Source organism: Brachycentrus maculatus, unplaced genomic scaffold, assembly GCF_059751285.1.
Source record: "Brachycentrus maculatus isolate JH-2025_06_01 unplaced genomic scaffold, ASM5975128v1 h1tg000472l, whole genome shotgun sequence".
NCBI lineage: Eukaryota > Metazoa > Arthropoda > Insecta > Trichoptera > Brachycentridae > Brachycentrus > Brachycentrus maculatus.
Window position 1 is genome coordinate 21,189 of NW_028281219.1, and position 22,003 is coordinate 43,191.

At 30.7% G+C, this 22,003-nt stretch overlaps 1 protein-coding gene across 3 annotated transcripts in view; it reads left to right on the top strand.

Annotated features, from left to right (window-relative positions):
* LOC148302208 (angiotensin-converting enzyme-like) overlaps positions 1–15,897 on the top strand; it is a 36,283-nt gene extending 20,386 nt beyond the window's left edge. For 2 of the 3 annotated variants that reach the window (XM_088271952.1, XM_088271953.1), the window contains exons 2-13: positions 2,326–2,547; positions 3,201–3,456; positions 3,546–3,689; positions 3,782–3,973; positions 4,120–4,217; positions 4,734–4,906; positions 5,809–5,933; positions 7,183–7,310; positions 8,074–8,288; positions 9,792–9,932; positions 11,307–11,482; positions 15,706–15,897. In XM_088271952.1, the coding sequence (XP_088128078.1) occupies positions 2,326–2,547; positions 3,201–3,456; positions 3,546–3,689; positions 3,782–3,973; positions 4,120–4,217; positions 4,734–4,906; positions 5,809–5,933; positions 7,183–7,310; positions 8,074–8,288; positions 9,792–9,932; positions 11,307–11,482; positions 15,706–15,779 (1,944 nt within the window). In that variant the 3' untranslated portion in view covers positions 15,780–15,897. Of the gene's footprint in view, positions 1–2,325; positions 2,548–3,200; positions 3,457–3,545; positions 3,690–3,781; positions 3,974–4,119; positions 4,218–4,733; positions 4,907–5,634; positions 5,760–5,808; positions 5,934–7,182; positions 7,311–8,073; positions 8,289–9,791; positions 9,933–11,306; positions 11,483–15,705 lie in introns of all 3 variants that reach the window. The other variant, XM_088271951.1, reaches the window with a different exon arrangement.
* Positions 15,898–22,003: the final 6,106 nt, after the last annotated feature.

The following is a 22,003-nucleotide window of genomic DNA, read 5'->3' on the forward strand; positions in this document are numbered from 1 at the left end:
ATCTTATAATTTTGAGGATATATCAATTATGTAATATTGTAATATGTTTATTCTTAACTGCGTGCATAAATTTGAATTATTATTAATATTAATTTATACTTGAAATATACGCCTATTTGAGTCATTTTCATGAATTTTCACCAAATTGGTCTTCAAAAATCATAACTGGAATCTGACTGCTGTCAAACCAGTTAAAATTAAGTCGTGTAACCGGAAATATACGTTACCACGAAAAATTAAAGTGACGTCATGTATATAGAATCAAGTTCAAAGGCACAATATAATTAACGATGGTACATTACGTGCTCAGGCTTAGAACACAATGACAACAAGTCCACTAATAGCAATATTGTGATATTCGTACAATAATAAAATAAAAATTATAACAGTCAATTTCCATTTTTTATTATATGGTATTATATTTAATAAACAAATGCTACTTTGGACATGTGGAACGAATGAGTGACGAAAGAACGGTAAAACAAATTTATGAGGCGAATGTTAGTGGGAAAAGAAGCAGAGGAAGACCGAGAAAAACATGGCACGATCAGGTATGCCAAATACTTAAAAGTGGTCAGGTTAGGAGTCGTAACAATCGGCGGGTATGTATAAGGAGATGCATGAACGTGGAAGAGGCGAAGAATGTTTGCAAGGACAGAGTGGTGTGGCGCTCTATTCTCTCTGCCTACCCCTGCGGGGAAGCGGCGTGATGGTTAGTTAGTTAGTTAGTTTATTTCTTAAAATTTATTGTGACGCAGATTTTAAAGAAACAGTCGTACTTATTTTATAAAATTTAAATTAAAAATGCATGAAGTAAATTAATTAATTTAATGAAATAATATCATAGTGTATTATATCTATCAAAACATTATACATCGTATTTTTATTATTTACATTATAAAAATAAATGATTAAATGAATACTTATCTTAAAAGAAATATTTTTATTAATATGTCAACATCGGTAAGGAAGTCTATTAATTAAAATCTTGGAAAAAAATACAAATAAAGAAAATGAGCATGTTATATTATTTTAGTTTTTTTTTCAGAGAATGAAATTTGAAAACCATTTCGTGTATAACACATAACCATATTTTATTGCAAGCAAAAAAGTTGTGTATTTACACTTTCATATATTTATTTAAGCAAGTAGCGCTTTCTGTAAACTTGTGTTTTTTCAGCTAAAAAAGTGCAAGTGATTTTTGTGAATGTGCAAATATACATGGATATTTATTTACAATATTTCACAGAGTTGGATCTGATACTCACAAATAATATTTTAAACCTGTTCAAATCTTTGTACTCTTATTTTAAAAAAATGTTATGGTTGAATGTTGAACAGTAAATAAGGTGATCCCTTTAACAAGCTAGTAAGCCATGCAAATGCCCATTCTCTATCTTAATCACTTCTTCGTCTCTAACTTATAATAAAATATGGTTGTAAAATTAATTCACTACCTGATTATAATGTCTACTAGTTCAATATTTTTTCACAGTAACAGCTTCTTCCTCAGGACTAATTAATACAAAAAACTATCTGCTCAACAAAAAACTGATATTTGGCTGCAGGGCTTTGATACGAATTTTTCGTTGATAGACAGTTACAGAATGAATCAGGGATGTTCAATAAGTGGACAAATCAACGGACTCTTAAATAAACCATAAATTAATATTAATTAGTCTCCAGGAAGAATCCAGAATCCGGTTGAAATTATGTTAAAATAAAATGTTAAGTGATTTTATAACAATTTTACTATGTAAGTTATAAAGTTGAAAATCACAAGGTTGTGCTTAAAATATTGAATTTTGATTATATTTTTCGTTTTTATTTGGACATCAACATACTGTGATAAATTGGTTTTATTCTTGACATGCCTGTATTCATGTATGCCTGGCTTGGTAATCGAAATATCATCAATTAAATTAAACAAATATATAAAAATTGATAATAAATTAGACTTATTATCGCATTTCAGTGTACCTACTCAACAAAAAAGTAATGATTAAAACTAAAGGATTTATTATACTTGTAGAATTCAATACTTTAATTTTCAAACACTTATTCACTTTGGGTTCTTATTATGTAGGTACCTACTTCAAACATGTTTAAATATTGATGTAGAAAGGTTTTTTCTATCAAATAGTTAAATTCCTGTCTGGTATTTGTACAGTTACAGACAAACAGTAAAACCTGATTTTGGAGAGAGGTGAATTAAGTCATCGTTGAATCTCGAAACCATTCAACGTCCTTTAAAGAGTGAAGTGTAGAATGTGTTTCCTCATTAATAATTCAGTTGACTTATTTGGTATTTCTTATTTATTTTAGCAAGTTATAATGGGGGTCGGCATCACGGTAGCCATAGCAGTTATCCTGGCGATAGCCCTTCCTTTGACGTTAGGAAAGGACACAGCACTGGAGGATGCAGAATTGACAGCAGCTCAGTACATGGAGAAGTTGGACAAAGCTGATTCTATAAGGAAGAACAATGGAACTCTAGCAGAATGGCAATATGGATCCAATGTCACCGATGCCAATGATCAGAACAGGGTAAAAACATGATAAAATTATACCATGATTAGCTGTATTTACCTCTTTCAACGTATCAATGCTGAGATTTTTCTTAAATGTATGCTAAAATAGATAAAGACTTTCATTTGCAAAAATGAGGTGTGTACAAAATCACCAATATTTTTATCAAATATTGACCGATTTATTTCTTTTTAATATTGGTGGAAAATATATCAAATTACTCAAAAAAATAGTAGTTTGTAATAAACATACATTTATTTAATAATGAATGCAATTTAAGAAGAAAAACAAAAAAGATTTTTTTATTCACAATAATTTGCAAAGGTCGTACGAAATTGGCTCGTCCTTGAAGTTTTCACTATCAATGCGCATTTTATTATTTCGCGGGCAAAAATAAAAAAATAGCCCCTAACAAAATCGATAAGAAACCGCAGGGATAAAACTTTTAGGATGTTCTTATACGGTGGCTTGACTTATTATCATAGCTATTAAGGATAATTGTTCTGGAAAACCTATTGGTACTGCCAAAATATACTCTACTTCTCAGATGCTGTGTGAAGACCATGGATTTTTCCTTCACCTTTTAAATAGCTTCACAAACTATTAATCAAAACTGTTCCCTTTCGCTTTCAATCAATCAATTGTTAACTCACATGCTTACCTTATTCTAGATTGAAGTGTCCTTGGAACTTGCTAGAGAAGAGAAAGAAGCCTGGAAGGAGACAGTCAGCTACAACTGGGCTGATTTCCAGGACTATGAACTGAAGAGGAAGTTCAAAAAATACTCAATCCTGGGAAGTGCAGCTTTGCCCGATGACAAATTTGAACTGCTCAAGAGATCGATTTCGGAAATGGAGAGCAATTACGCTAGAGCTAAGATTTGTGATTTCTTCAATTCGACCAACTGTGATCTTTCTCTAGAACCAGGTTAACATCCAAGATAAATAGTTTGTTTGAAGTAATGATGTTGATACTTTTATAAAACATAACAAATTTAATTTTCTTTTGTTGTCTAGAAATAACTGAGATCTTTGCAAGCAGTGAAAATCCCGAACAGCTGAAGCACACATGGGTTCAGTGGCATAAGGAAGCTGGAGCCAAAGTCAAAGGAGCATTCACTGAATATGTTAAATTAAGCAATGAAGCTGCCGTTATGAACAGTAAGAAACTTTTTTTATAATTCTTAATAAATGAAATCACTCAGGAATTCATCTTAGTAACATTTCATTTACAAGAACTATTTCCGTTTTAGATTTTACTGACAATGCTAATAGTTGGCTTAGTGAATACGAACAAGATGACTTTGAAGATGAAATGAAGACGATCTGGAATCAGCTGAAACCGTTGTATCTCCAAATTCACGCGTATGTAAGGAAACGTCTCTGGGATAAATATGGAGACAATGTTATATCACGCAAGGGTCCTATTCCTGCACATATGCTGGGTGAGATTCAAAATCTAAGAATAAAATTATAAAATACATCTACCTATATTAATTCAAATTAGCGAATTTGAGAATTTTATAAAATACATAAAGGTTTGATTAAGATTGAAGGATAAAATGAAAATAATGGAAATGAATTATCGTAGGTAATGTTTGGGCCCAACAATGGAGTAACGTTGAGCCATTCAGCAGGCCTTATCCTGACAAACCTGATGTCGATGTCACCGGGAACATGATTGAACAGGTACCCCATTTGATTTAATTTGTTTATTTCAATCACATTTTTGGATTATTACTTTTCTACTTATGAAGTACATACGGTTTATATGGTATCTCAAATTCATACTATTAAATTAATAAAAACTCTTAATGAAGACCGAAATAACCCATTATTAAAAAGAGGATTCAAGTAGCAGTACATTAAGCTCAACAATGAAAATTCTGACTTCGGACACTAACTAGTCATCTCCAAGTAACTCTTCATCTTTTTTGTTGTTGTTGAAAGTCCACGATAGTGGTGAATCTACCATTCCGAATGGTGGATCTACATTTCGTATCTCACAGCGTTGCCGCAAAATGTTTAATTACAATTTGTCAAAAACAATGTGATTTTCATCAGTCAATTTTTCCCTGATACATCCTTTCGTTTTATTTTGACCGCAACTAAATGAACGATCATTTAGTTAGTTTAACCACGAGATCCGACCCATCGTCTATTTTTTTACCTTCTTTCTCTATGGTTCTTTGCGTACTATTGCAGAACTACACTGCTTTGAAGATGTTCGAAATGGCTGACGAATTCTTCCAATCTTTGAACCTGACTGCCATGCCTCCCAAGTTTTGGCAAAACTCTATTATTGAAAAGCCAACTGATGGTCGTGATTTGGTTTGCCATGCTTCTGCGTGGGACTTCTACGACGGAGAAGATTTCAGGTAGATTTATACTAATGTTATATGTCCAAATGGGCAAGAATATCTTACAATATTTTATGGAAATGTTAGTATGTATTGTATTAATAAAATTAATCAATGAAAACTGACACATATAATGATTGCTTGAAACAGCATAACAAAGGATTGTTCCATATTCCAATACACTCGAACTGTACTATTGGCGACTTATCAAAACTACTCTTAGTGAGGTAGAACATGTAAACAAATTTCAAAACTAAAATATCAACCCATGTCCAGTGTTTTCGCTTAGAATTTTCACTCAGAAATCACATGAAATTGGAGTAACTTTAAACATGAAGAGTTGACCCACTCACAAGTGGGGAAATGTTATAAAATTGGAGAATATAACTACATTAAGTGGGAGTTTAAGTAAGAATATGATAAGCGGTGTTGGATAATCCTAAGCTAGATTTAAGAGTCACTTGAACGCTAGGTAATATAAAAAAATGTCCACCCATCATTAATTTTTATTACCCGCAAACATCACAAAAGCATATTTTTATAAATTTAATTACTGTTAAATAAATACATTAAAAACAATTTCATTTGTATAAATTAAAATTTAATTAATATTTACGTTTGGTTTGTCGTGTTTCTGACCTACAAAATAAATATTATACGTTAAAGAATTTTAATGTGTGTTAATCTTAATAAATATCACAAAACCGAAATTTCGAGCTCATGAGTATCATTTTTGTTAATTTAAGGATAAAGATGTGTACCTCCATCAATAGTATTCACTTTGAGACAGTCCACCACGAAATGGGCCACGTTCAGTATTATCTGCAGTACAAAAATCTGCCTGTGGTACACAGGAGAGGTGCAAACCCAGGTAATGATCTCTCTCTACTTACGATTGATTTTGTTTTCTGATTTTCAAGGATTAAACAGTGCACAGTGGTAAACGCGATCGATTTCGAAACGGTTCACCACGAGATGGGACATATCCAATATTTCTTACAATACAAAGACCAGCCGGCAATATTTAAAGAAGGAGCCAATCCAGGTTTGATTTTACCATAATGTGATGGGATTATGGGCATCGATTTGGTGAACTGTGATAATGCTTTGTACTTCAGTCGTGTTTTTTCATTATTTATTCTTTCTGTTTTATTTATTTGTTTCACGTCTAGTTTTGTTTATCAAAACCCCTGATTGATACGCGTTTGCCATTTTACAATTTATTCATTTGATCAAGGATTCTTCATGAATATGTAAAATATTTTTTTTACTTAAAAAAATTAATATTTGTGATTTTACTATTAACAAAAATACTTAAATTTAATACTATTTCAGTGAGTATAAGCGGCTCATTATTAGAAAATAGGTATCAAATTGTAGTACCATACAGTGGGCTCGAACCAAAAAACTCTGACTCGAGAGTCTGCGACACTAACCGCGGACCACAAACCGACACAATATAACAATATACATCACGTAACTGACAGTTGAAATTTCTCGGTTTTGTTTTCTTTGTGAATAACGTTTATTAGCATTAATTTCATCGCCGTTGATCTCATCTACGTTGAAATTGATTAAGAAAAAAAACGCAATACTCTAATTTTGGAATTAGTATATATACGAGTATACTTTAATTGAAACCTTTATTCACATTTGAGTTCACTCTCTCAGTGAGATCATTAATTTCTCAGCACCATTTGTTTGTAGTTAAGTAATTTTTTAAAGTTGGTTTCGGTCTTTTTTTTCGGATTTCTCGGTTTTAGAAATTAAAGTTTACATATTTAAAAAAAAAAGATGTACCTTTAATAGATGGGCTCTGTTTAATATATTTTATTTCAAATAATGTGTAATGATTTGTATATCAGTAATGCAAAGGCAAAGGGGTACATCTATCTCAGACCAAATTTTACAGGAGAGCAAAAACAAACTTGTGAAATTAAATAAATCATTTATTTTATGCATTTTATATGTACTAATCTTAATAAAACTTAATAAGCATTGAAACTTCAGCTTTATCCTTTTGCCAGATTATGGAATACACTATTTTGAACATTTTGTGGAACAAACATAGAAAATGAAACATTTTACAGATATACCCTTTTGTCATTACACTACCAAAATATTAAATTATTATAATTTTACTGTTCACTCTTTTGTATTAAATAACATTTTTTTATCATTTTGTTATTTCTGGTATTTTATCAATGGTGGTTTTTAACTTGGATAATAAGCGGTTTGTGTACAAAATATGTTGCAAATTTAATAATAAAATAATATAATGTAATCTATTTTAGGATTTCATGAGGCTGTTGGTGATGTGATGTCTCTTTCGGTCTCCACTCCCAAGCACTTGAGGAAGATCGGACTTCTTCCAGATGAGGCAGATGACGCACAGAGTGAAATTAACCATCTCTATAGCAAGGTACATGCAATATAATTCACATATATTCACATATGTGACGTAATTTTGATAATAACGAGCGTTTATAATTTTTTTTGTTTTTCAATGATATATTTTAATATTTTCTGCTTTTCTCTTAACCACGTAGGGAAATATAAACATTAATTGTACTGTAGGTAAAAAAAATACCATTTTAATTTCATTTGAACATTGAGCGGGTTTCTAGCTAGACAAAATTCTATATACAAAACAAATAAGTTTTTGATATTTTTCTTACAAAATAAATTTAAATAAATTTATTTAAAGTGATGTATTAAAGTTTAAAAAATAATCATATTCAATGTCGTAAGCTAGATTTAATATATTTTTATTATCGAAAAAGATTTTCGCTGCTATATTTAAATAAATAATAAAATTTATATAAAATCCGGCTCAAAATCCTTACCTTATATTTTATGTTTGTATTTAATTCATTTTGTCAGAAAAATTACATAAAACCATGGTTTTTAATTCCTACCTTGTGTATACGACATAAAAGTTTTGTCTAGCCTTCCACCAGTCTGATGATCTTGTAAATGGCGAAACCTGTTAACTGGTAAAATAAAATAAAAGTGGGAACAACTGTATGATTGTTTTATTACGTAAAATGCAGTTCCACTAATAAATATCAGTGCCAAACATAAATTTGACATAAATTGAGATGATTACTAGTATATTGTACACTTAATTTTGTGATACGAATTGGTTTACCTTAAGATTATACTTATATGCTGTATTTTTTTAGGGCATTGAAAAAATTGTATTCCTGCCATTTGCCTACCTGCTGGATGTATACAGGTACGCCATCTTCAGGGGAGAAACCACTCCCGATAATTACAACTGCCACTTCTGGAAGCTTCGTGAGGACTTGCAGGGACTCGAACCTCCGGTGACCAGAACGGAGGACGACTTCGATGCCGCAGCCAAATACCATGTCTCTGCTGATGTAGAATATGCCAGGTAACGATTTTTAGACTGCAATCTATATAAATAAAAAAATGCAATGTTCATTTGTTCAAAATTTTAAATCACCTTTTGTCATTCGGGATATTTAAAAAACTGATTTTTATTAAAATTTTGCTAGCTTTGGAATTTTGGACACAAAACTGTATTCGAATACTCGCCTGTTTTTTTTTATATACGTGTGACTGGTATTTATTCATGAGACAAGTAAACACTTGATTTAAAAAATTACAGCCCTTTTGACCACAATAGCAGCGCCATCTGTTGTTACAGCAATGCACACACAGTACTAAACATTGCTCATGGCGTACTCCTTGATAAATGCCGTCACTTAGCATTTTGAATGTTTCGATTGCATTTTCGTTTCATAGATTTTCAACATGCTTATTGCTTCACAAATATTGTGATATTACACAAATTAAAATTAATGAAATCTATTTTTTTTCATTAAACCATTAGTCCGGTAGAGCTTATAAAAAAAACTTGTTGAATAAGACGATGATTAAAAAAAGGTAATTCAATTACAATCACGGTTTTCATTTAACTCGTAATAAAATAGTGTAAATAAAAAAGTTTAAATAAAAATTGTCTGATTAGTTAAAAGCAGAAATTATTTTACTTTGTATTTATTCAATGACTTGAAAAGTATAGTTTGTTTCCGTCAAAAGATGGCGTGAATATTATTTTAATGCAGTCAACACAAGAAAATAGTTTATTATTGATAATTTTGCGTTTACATATTTAATTTTTTTTAAAAAAATAATCTAAATGAAAATCTCACATCGGCAAAGTTTGTGGACGGGTATATAATACAATATAATATATGTTATATTTTGGTAAGAGAGAAAAATTGTAGTAATTTTAAACAAGAAACAAGTGAAAAATAGTTAAAAAGTGTATTTTTTAATATAAATATGATAAACACAAATAAATATTAAACCAGGAGTAAACAAAGTGAGTTCATAATATAAAATCACCAATTTATGTTAAATTGAATTACCTCAAGAAATTTATTTATATTTCTGACTTCCCATGAGACAATATCGTCAATTATTTTAAATTTATTTTTAAATTTAAATTACGCCGTTGCTTAGTTTAGTTTTTTATTTATTTATTTATTTAGTAAAGTTACAAGATTTTTTTTATAATTTAATTCATTTGACATTTCTACTTTAACAATCTTAAAATTAGCAACGCTGTGTTCTCTCACATAAAGAGACTAAGCTCTTGTACTTAGAGAGGGACTTACACTCATTGTTCATTTTGTATTTTTTATTTTGTGTGTGTTTTATTGATTTCTTCGAATTTTTTCAGCATACTTATTTTAAAATCTCGAACAAATTTTTAAAATGAAGCAGATTATTAATATGATTTTTAAACTTATTTTATAATGATTTTTGTAAGTGTTGTTATAAAATCTTTTAGCTGCCGCTTTTTTTAAAATCCACTCGAATCACTGGATTATGTTTTGAAATACATTTTCAAATTTCGTTTTTTCAGATATTACGTCAGTTTCGTGATTCAGTTCCAATTCCATCGAGCTCTCTGTGAGAAGGCTGGAGAATACGTCCCCGGTGATGAAACTAAAAAATTGACTAACTGTGACATCTACCAGAGCAAGGAAGCTGGAAATGCTTTAGCGTAAGCTGTTTTTATTTATATTTTTATGTGAAAAATAATACTGTTTTACTTTCATACTTAATAACAAAGTAGCCTATCCATATCCTAACCTGTATAAAAATCTCACGGCGTGGGCTTGATATAAGTGATAGAAAAAATAACACGATATATATATATATATATATATATATATATATATATTATATATATATATATATATATTTATATATATATATATATATATATATATATATTTATATATATATATATATATATATATATATATATATATATATATATATACATATATATATATATATAATATATATATATATATATATATATATATATATATATATATATATATATATATATATATAAATTTATATATATATATTTATATATATATATATATATATATAAATATATATATATATATATATATATATATATATATATATTATATATATTTATATATACATATATATATATATATAAATATATATATATATATATATATATATATATATATATATATATATATATATATATATATATATATATATATATATATATATATATATATATATATATATATATATATATATATATATATATATATATATATATATATATATATATATATATATATATATATATATATATATATATATATGATACGATAGCCAAGTTTCGAAAGGACACGTCCATGGAAGTAGCTGCTAAATGGTAATGATACAATAAAAGCATTTCTGCTCCCTTTCTCGGAGTATAAGTATTTATTTCTCCATAACAAACTGTACGTGTCCGCACTTCAAAAAATCGTACTGGAAAGAGAAATGTCAAGAAATGCAAAAAGCACTCTCCGTTTTGATCGTTCATGAAGTTCATTACTATGGGTGGTTCATACAACAGATTAAAAATGCATATTTATAGAAATAAGGAAAGAATGCAAGGCTGAGATAAGCATTATCGACAAAATTAAGAAAGGTGTGTTGAGATGGTTTGGACAAGTGGAACGTATGAGAGAGGAAAGAGCGGTTAAACAAATTGATGAGGCAAATGTAGTTGGACAACATGGCATAATCAGGTATGTCAAATACTTGAAAGCGGCCGGGTCAGGAGTCAAAATAATCGTCGGGTATGTATGAGGAGATGCATGAATGAGGATGATGCGAAGAATGTTTGCAAAGACAGGGTGGTATGGCATTCTATTCTCTATAGATAATAGAATGCCATACCACCCTGTCTACTGCTCTCTATTTGCTAGAAATAGAACATGAGTGGCGTGATAGTTAGTTAATTGGTTAAACTAACTGCCTTTGACAAGATTGCGATACCTTGGATAAGTTTACTTAATTGGTTATATTTATGGTATTTTGTTTGTTATTTCAGTAAGATGCTCCAGATGGGATCTTCCCGCCCTTGGCAAGACGCCATGGAAGTCATCACTGGACAGAGAAACATGGACGCCGGAGGTATCCTGGAGTACTTCAAGCCTTTGCAAGACTGGTTGGAACAAGAGAACCAGAGAACTGGAGAGTATATTGGTTGGGAACCAAGCAAAGTCCGTAAGTATTTTTCCATTGTCTTTTTTTTGATTTTACGATGTCAATGTAAAAAGATTCACAAAATTTTGAGTGTCCAAATACTTGTTAAAAAATCTGGATTTTTTCCACTTTATGTTACACACAATTATTGTGAAAATAAATGTTTTTGTGTGTGATCAATGCGAAAATTGTATGTTTAAGGCATTTCTTAAAAAATATTACATACTATTAATTCTATGATAGAGAAAATAATCAGTTCACAACATTTTTGGTGGGTCCAAATACTTGTTCACATTTTGCTTATTTTTGGTTATTTTTACATTTTGACACCTCAACATAGATGAAGAAGGATATGGATGTCTGGGTATTTACAAGGCTTATTACCTGCCATAGGCTGGTTTAAGTAATCACTTTACACAGTGCAATATTCACTTTTTTTATTGATTTATTTGGCAGTCACCCAGTGAGAGGATATTTCTGCCAGCGTCAAGTCTTATTTTTTATTTACAAACAAAATAATAATGACACTTGCGTTTAGCTTTATCATTTTTGAAATTATGACCGCAATTCTAGAATTAGTTTCCTTATAATATACAACCATACTACTCGATTTTTGGATTTTTCGGATCCAGATATATTGATTAATCTCATGACACAGTACATATGGTTTCACAACAGCCATCTATGTTGGATTGAGAAAGCTGAGACCCTTTTATTTGTATGCAAGATCAGAACCCATGCACAGGTCATAAGCCTTGTAAATATCCAGACTTCCATATTCTTATTTATTTATGTTGAGATGTCGAAACATAAAAAATTACACTATAATACTGTATTACAGGCCAAATTTTTTCAATACCTAAACCAGTGATTCCCAAAGTGGTCTATATCGACCCCCAGGGGTCTATGACAACTTGCAAGGGGTCTATGTTTTAATTTGAATTTAAAATATAAATGTATAAAGCCTAACATGTGTGGTTCAAAATGAGTAACACTACATATACCGGCTGTCAAAAATACATTTGAAGTTAATGAATTTGATAAAAATCAATATCAGGTAAGGCAAGGGGTCTACGAGATAAAAGAGTTTGGGAACCTCTGACCTAAACAATTAAATTAAACCATCACCATCACGCCGCTTTCCACAGGGGTAGGCAGAGAGAATAGAATGCCACACCACTCTGTCTTTGCAAACATTCTTCGCCTCTTCCACGTTCATGCATCTCCTCATACATACCCGCCGATTGTTACGACTCCTAACCTGACCACTTTCAAGTATTGGGCATACCTGATCGTGCCATGTTTTTCTCGATCTTCCTTTTGCTTCTTTTTCCAATTACATTCGCCTCATAAATTTGTTTTACCGTTCTTTCGTCACTCATTCATTCTACATGTCCAAACCATCTCAACGCACCTTTCTTAAAAAACAACAACAAATGGTTCTTAAATAAAGTTATAATAAAAACCCTTATCCGCACCCCAATGGTGCATAGGGCACTGCGTCATATAAACGCAGTGATATATTGATCGTTTCACACATGAAGGAAAGGTGATCAGCCCTCCTTTTCAGGTATCAGTCCAGGGTAATATTGAATAAATATTACTATGAAAAAATCACTTATATTTATTTAACCCCCTTTGGGAATCGAACCCGGGACCTCTAGAACGGTAGCCGAGCGTGCTGACCATTACACTACGGAGGCGGACATAAAGTTAAAAGTAAAAATATTTCTGTCGCAGTTATAAGTTATTTGGTGTGTCAAAATATGATTGATGGTTAGGTTGAATAGATAACTACAAACCTTTCACTTCTTCAAAAATTCTTAGTCAATCTGATCATTAGTGGATTTTCTAAAAATGTACCTTCGTAATTATGTAAAATAAACAAAGCCGTTTCATTATCAGTTGCTCAAAAAATCTTAACAAATACCATTATTTAAAGCCCTTCATTTATCTGTTTTTGTAGTATTCGGTGTAGTAAAAGGTAAAAAATATAAGCACATTGTATTTTTTCTGTTGATGAGAACTTCTGTAGTTTTAGAAACTAGTCGTGTTTACATTATTAGTCTGAAAAGTGGTGTTATACATCTGTTTTATTCTTACATATCGCTCACTCCTTTCAAGAATGTTATAAGCCAAAAATCGACAATTTTCAGTTGAGCATGTTTTCGAAATGCCCAGAAAATCTACTATATTCCAGCAAAAGAGGCATATTTTTTACTTAATACTTACCCGCTACAGGGCAGAAAGTTTTGTTTTTGCATTTTTAAGAAAACGTATTGTTATTTTTAAGTTATTTTTTTGAATAAACTAAATATTTTTCAAATGGAGAAAAAACCTTCAGGTTTTACCTTAAAATATCTGTTGCACTGTTAAAAGATCAATAAGTGGCTTGATATTTATTTTTAATACATTGTATTATATTTTTAAACTTTAAAAACGTTCTCCTGAAAAATCAAGTTTTTTGATTTATGACGTTCTTGAAAGGAGTGAGCGATATATTTAAATCGTCTAGTTATTTCACAAACTTAATTTTTTTAAATCACATCTTAATAAAGATGAAGAAGAATAAAGAACTCTGGGTATTTACAGGGCTTATGGCTGTCATAGACTGTTAAAGTGGTCACTTTTCACACGTGCAACAGTAACCAATCTACCAATGATTGACATTTACGCTACTTAACTTTTTGGAACTCCTACATATGTGATCCATCTCATGACACAGTACATATGATGTAATGATACATTTACTTATTTATATGGTTTACTCTGACTTGCTCAGTGGTGTTGAACAATTGCTCTTGACTCTCAGGGTGTAAATGCATGGGTCATCAATTGAATTATCTGAAAACTTACTTGGGGTATCTCTTAGACCAAATGAAAGACTAGGGCATTTTCACAACGGGTTTATTAGAGGTTATGTAGCACGAACACTTATAAATATTACTTAAAACTAATTTTAATACTAGATACACTGTACCAGACTATTGATTAAAGTTTATGTGTTGTTTGAATGTCTATTAAACTATCCTGGAACGAATTTACCTAGGAATGTGTGATTAAAATGTGCGTGTGACAGCTGTCGTGTCAAACGCTTTGGCGGGAGACGGAGCGAACTCGATGTCAAGATGGCGGCAATTGACAGCTGTCTTCTGTCAAACGCTCTGGCGGCAGACGGAGCAAACTCGATGTGACGTCACCCACTACCACGCTATGGCGGGAGACGGAGCAAACTCGATGACGTCATCTTTGTCGACATGAGGCTGCAGGAAGATCTCTGGAGTCGAGTATTGTAGGCTTTGAAGCTGGAGAAATGATCGGAAGTTATTATAGAACACGATGGAAATAACTTGGCAGAAATACAGGACACAACATCGGCGTTCCCTTTTTGTTAGACTGTTTGGCGGGAATTTAAACCAGACGATACACGCGTGCACGTTCTTGTGAGACTATGTCGACTGCATTTCCACTTGGTCCACGTCAGTTCGGATCACAAACTTGCACACTCGAACTAGGAATAGTAAAGTTCAATTCCAATAAATAAATTAACTTTTCAACGGAAAATAGACGTAGCTCCGTCACAAAACGACAGTCCGCACTACGAGGACGTCCACTCGCCTAGGCCGATAGTCCTGGAATGTCGCGTGGTCCGGGTCGCATGATGAATCGACGGTTAGAAAACCGTTATTTAAGTAGGTCAAAGGAAGTAGAAGTTTAACGGTCGAATTGATCACGTGAATAAATGATGACTCTTTTAATTTAATGCGTAATATCGCTGTCGATATTACAATGAGTTCACAACAGCCATCTTTGTTATGTTGGACTGAGAAAACATTTATTAAGCAGAGTTCTATTTATTTGGATGTATGCAAGATCCGAACCCCGGATTAATTTTACACACTGGGAAAAGCCTGATATGAATTTATTTTGTTTAATTCCCAAACATTGAATTAAAGTGAGTAGACCTATGATTGCAAGATAAATACAATGCTGATCACACTCATCAACATTTGGTGCAAAAATCCCTTAAGGTATCATTTTACGAAAATGGCGCTATATAAATAATACAAAATTATTATTATCACAAATTCATGATAAAACAAATACTGTTTTGAGGTCGTGAATAAGTTCGCTTTTCAAACATGCCATATGTAGGATGCGATATTTGATAATATTATATGTCTTAATGAGTATGCAGATCATGAGAATGATTTAATTGTAATTTTATTGTTATTTTTTTGCAGAGTACTGTACTGATTCGCAAAAGGCAGAGATCAAGTCTAACCAGAGGAAGAATGCTGATTCTCTGAACAAATAAGTGTGATATAATGAAATACAATGATTTCTTAATAATTCCTTCCAAAATCTAGCAATCATTTCATGCATTTTTTATGTACATTATTTAAAAGTGAGATAAAATTAATTTTTAATTGAAATTTGTTGTTTTTCATTTTTTCCTGAAAATGGTGTTTAAGAGACCAAATTCACATTCCCTAACTATTACACTACGGTGGCGGGTGGAATGAGTATATTTAAATTTATATATAAATATATATATATATATATATATATATATATATATATATATATATATATATATATATATATATATATATATATATATATATATATATATATATATATATATATATATATATATATATATATATATATATATATATATATATATATATATATATATAACAAAAATCTGGTGGTGTCAAAAGTCTGCGTAATCGAAAGGCATGTACGACATGTATAGCTGTAAAGCTGGAAATGCTTTAGCGTAAGCTGTTTTTATTTTTATTTTTATGTGAAAAATAATACTGTTTTACTTTCATACTTAATAACAAAGTAGCCTATCCATATCCTAACCTGTATAAAAATCTCACGGCGTGGGCTTGATATAAGTGATAGAAAAAATAACACGATATATATATATATATATATATATATATATATATATATATATATATATATATATATATATATATATATATATATATATATATATATATATATAACAAAAATCTGGTGGTGTCAAAAGTCTGCGTAATCGGAAGGCATGTACGACATGTATAGATGTACATGTACGGATGTGACGGAAGCTAGAAGTGTATGTCAGGTCAGAAGAGTGTGGCGTTCCCTCCTCGCTGCCTACCCCTGCAGCGAAACGGTCTGCTGGTAGTAGAATATAACCAACTAAACTTACCATCACCCCACTTTCCGCAGAGGTATGCAGAGAATATAGAACGCCACACGACTCTGTCTGCGAACATTCTTCGCCTTCCACGTACATGCATCTCCTCATTCTTGAATGAACCAAGGTCTGTCAGAAAGAGAAGATGCTTCTGTATCAGATCAAGGAATGCGATGGAGCAGCTTTCAATGTTTTATGAACCACCCATAGTGGTGAACTTCATGAACGATCAAAACAAAGAACGATTTTCGTATTTCTTGACGTTTCTCATTCTAGTATTATTTTTTTATGGTGCGGACACGTAAGTCTGTTATAGAGAAATATCCTCTGAGAAAGGGAGTTGAAATACATTTATTGTATCATAACCATTTGGCGACAACTTTCATGGACGTGTCCTTTCGAAACTCGGCTATCGTATCATATGTAACATATGGCCACATAGATCGCCCCGTTAGATAACAATAATGTTAGGGAGTTTATATTTATAATATAATATATATTTATATTTATATATGTCCACCACCGTAGTGTAATTAATGGTCAGCACGCTCGGCTACCGTTTTGGAGGTCCCTAGGTCGATTCCCAGGGGGGTCAAATAAATATAAGTGATTTTGTTCACTGTAGTATTTATTTAATATTACCCTGGACTAGTACCTGAAACGGAAGGCTGATCGCCTTTCCTTCGTGTTAGCGATCAAGATATCAATATGTTTATATAATGCAGCGCCCCATGCATCCAAGGGTTTGAATTAAATTGAAAAAAAATTATATATTTATGTATAAATATATATATATATATATATATATATATATATATATATATATATATATATATATATATATATATATATATATATATATATTTATATACATATATATATATATATATATATATATATATATATATATATATATATATATATATACATATATATAAACGATGGTTCGTGATGATAAAATTACGCAAGTTCCATATGTTCTTTACAGTTGCCTTTGTAACTATTTAAAATTTTGTTTGAACAATAGTTTACAGAATAACAAAAATCAAGGAAGTGTAGTTGATGAGTTAGATAATTAGTTGTCATACGCAAATTACTCTGAAATTCACTGGTCTGGTACGAGTAGATAAAGCGTGAATTGAAAAATACAAGTAAATCAAGTATTGGAGACATATTTACTAAAGTGGCTAATTGATTCAGCATCCCCTGAATTCACATCCTATTGATTCAGTGCTCAAGGACCGAGTATTTACCTATTTCATTGAAGTTTAAAAATAAATGAAGAAAATTATTTCTTGAATGTTTTTCGCAGATACTTTGTGGCACATTTCATAAACTTTATAAAATAAAACTTTGTTTTAACCAATTTTTATTGGTACACTTTTTCCAACCGGTTTCGACAAGAACCTTGTCATCATCAGGGTTTATGTACTAATTCTAAAACATTGAACTACTCATAGTTAAGTAATAAATTAGTTAGTTAATTACCCTTCCCTTACGATGCCAAAAACTTCCACGCGCTCCGTATACCATATCAAAATGTGATTTAAAAAAAGGGAAAAACTCATTGAAAAACCTCGGGAAAGGTTCTTGTCGAAACCGGTTGAAAAAAGTGTACCAATAAAAAGTGGTTAAAACAATGTTGTTTTATTTTATAAAGAAGTTACATTATTTTCATTTGAAACTAAGTAGTAAAAGTAATATTTTGTTATGAGATGAATTATAGTAATTTTTTTCCAGCTAAGGGATTAATAGTTAAACAAATTTACAAGGCAAATTTAGTAAGAAAATGGAGCAGATGACCGAAGAAAATTTGAAAAGATCAAGCATTTCAAATACTTAAACGTGATCATGTCTGGAGTCGGAATAATCGGTGGGTATGTGTAAATAAAGAAGAAGCAAATAATAATTGCAGACACAGAAGTGTGGCGCTCTATTTTCTTTGCCTACCCCTGTGGTGAAGCGGTGTGATGTTAAGTAAGTTAATAAGTGCAAATTCACAGGTCCCCCTGACGTTCATTACTTGACGTTTATCAGTTGAGAATAATTGTCCTTGTCTTGGACAGCTCTAAACAGCGCAGCGCCTCGACGGTTCTGTTCCCCGTCCACTCTCCTATATTCCTGAGCCAGGAGATATGTCTTCTACCTACACTTCATCACCCTCCATTATTTTACCTTTGATAATTAGGTGCAATAACTCGTACTTACCTTCTCTCAGCATATGCCCCAGGTAAGACACCAACCGGGCTTTTTAAAAAAAATGTATTTATTTATTTGATAGATAAGTACATACATTTTTATTTTTTTACGATATGTATTACGGCTCTTTAGGCATGGCCTGTGTTGAGCCGAAATACTCACATTAAAAATATTAAATTTAAAAAAATGTATTAACATACATTTTTTTAAATTTAATATGAATTGTTTATATTTAATTATTAGATTATTTACATTACATACAGAAGATTCAATAACAATTTACAGTATAAAGGTTTTACAATAAAATAATTACACCTGGACTTTAATTCATTCACTTTCTACCTTGTCCCTTCCAACGAGAAGCAACCGTCGACGGACACTGTTCTTAAATACATGATCACTACTGGAATTCTTAATGGTTACGGGCAGCAAATTAAACATCTTTGGCGCAAGGAATGAAAAGGTTTTTTTGCGCATAACTTGTTTTAATGGACGGGCCAACATATTTTATATTTAATGCTGCCCGGGATATCAGTCAGCATCTGTCTTTCTACTCTTGTTCTTTGGCTCACATTCACCTTGCTGACCATATCAGTCCATAAAATGCGTAACATTCTACGATGTAACCACATTTCTAATGGCTATAATCGGTTCACAGTGCTGATTTTGAGGGTCTACGATTCAACCCCGTACAGAAGTACTCACCAAACATAACACCAATCCATTCAATTTTTTTTTGACATCTCAACATATATGAAGAAGAATATGGGCAATTTGAGTGTCTCTAAATACCTGTTCACAAATATTATTTTTTTCTTCACAAATATACAAATTTTTGTTTTTTTTATTATTATTTAAAGTCCCGTAAATACCCAGACGTCCTTATTCTTCTTCATCTATGTTGAGATGTCAAAAAATATATATTAAAAATAACTCTTAGAATTGGAGATAATCCAGATTTTTAACAAGTATTTGAACACACTCAAAATATTGTAAAACTTCATAAAATATTTACAATATAAAGCTTGCTCGGGATAGATTTATTTTTAACAAAGTAAGAATTTAACAAAATCCTATTTTTCCACCTTGAGACCCCACACGTACGTGCCGTCAGTTTTTTAGTACCTCAAAACATCGTTACGTTTAACCTAAATAGGTGATGCCTATTCAAATAATATGACACTACGACTGACATTGAGTTTCACTTTTGTCTCTACTGGTCCAAAAGTTTCCAAATGTGATATTGTAGCACTTTAGGGGTACTCAAGTAACTGGTATTCAAGTAAACGGACACTGGTATTTTTTTTCTATACCTGGTGTAATGTCTTTATATGTGACAGGAAAAATATGCTTAAAACAACGCAATGACAGCGCCATCAGTTGAACGTAACAGCAACATACGCATAACTACGTATTGATTATGACGCACAGCGTGCTTCTTGACATCTGTTATCACTTAGTATTTTTAATGTGTCGGGTTGTGGTCCCGTGGTTAGTGTCGCGGACTCTTAAGTCAGAGTTTCTCGGTTTGAACCCACTCTACCACAATTTGATACCTATTTCTAATAATGAGTCGCTTGGGCTCACAGAAATATTATAAAATTGAAATATTTGTGTTAATAATATAAACACAAATATTTTTCTATTCTTTAAAAAAAATGTTTTCTATTGCATTTTTCGTTCATAGATATTTAATATTTTGTGTATTGTTTCGACATTTACTTTGTGGCAAGACATGTTGAAATTATTAATGAAAACACTCGTTTTTTTACCACTTGAGTTTATTTGACGACTAGTTTCAGAAGCTAAGCTTCCATCTTCAGGTTTATGTTTATATTTAGACCTGAAGATGGATGCGTAGCTCCCAAAATAAGAGTTAAAAAAAACAAGTGTTTTCTTTAATAATTTAGATATTTAACAATTATATATAATATATATATATATATATATATATATATTATATATATATATATATATATATATATATAATATATATATATATATATATATATATATATATATATATATATATATATATATATATATATATATATATATATATATATGTAATAAAATACCTAGGTACCTACCTATACATTTTATTAAGTACTTACAAAAAGTACCTACATAAAACAGTTCTACCACCAGATGCCGCATGCGTCGCACAGAATTAAACAAAAGACTTCCGATAATATTATTAACTGTCAGAATCAGATAGATAGATAGATAGATAGATATAAAAATTATTATAAAGATAAATTAAGAATAAACTTTAATTACAAAGCAACACATTGTTTATTTTATTATTATACACCCACTTTACATATTATTTACACTTAATTTTCAAAAGGAAAATATTACCACGTTATAAAACGACAATTTTGTTAAATGGAAATGGATTATGAAACATTAAATGTATTAAAACAATTACTACAATATGTTCGGAGTGAGAGAGAAAAATTAGAAGATGATCAAAGAAAACGATTAGAAGATAATCAAAGAAGACGTGGAAATCTAAGAACTAGTGATAAAATTAAAGATAAAAGTCCATGTAAGATTTGTGAAAATTTAAATAAGGGAACTCGATATCACTCTGAAGCAACGTGCTGGTTTAAAACAAAGGAGGATGATAAGATTAATAATAAAAATGAAGATTTACAAATTACACAGAAACAGTGCTTGAAGAATGAAAATAAAAATAATGTGGAAAAAATTTCTACAAAATATAAAATAAAACATACTCCAGAAAAGAAGAATTTCGAAGCAGATTGTATGAGCAGGAATCCAGTATTAGAATCGAAGGAAAATGCAAATGAACAATTAAAAGTTGTAAATTTGGTTAAATTAGAAGATATTTTAAAAGATCAGAATAAAAATGAAGACATACAAATAACACAGAAACAGTGCTTGAAAAATGAAAATAAAAATAAAGTAGAAAAAACTTCTACGAAAGATAAAATAAAATATACTCCAGGAAAGAAGAATTTAGAAGTAGATTGTCTAAGCAGGAATCCAGTATTAAAATCGAATGAAAATGCAGATGAACAATTAAAAGTTGTAAATTTGGTTAAATTAGAAGATAATTTAAAAGATCAGAATAAAAATAAAGACATACAAATAACACAGAAACAGTGCTTGAAAAA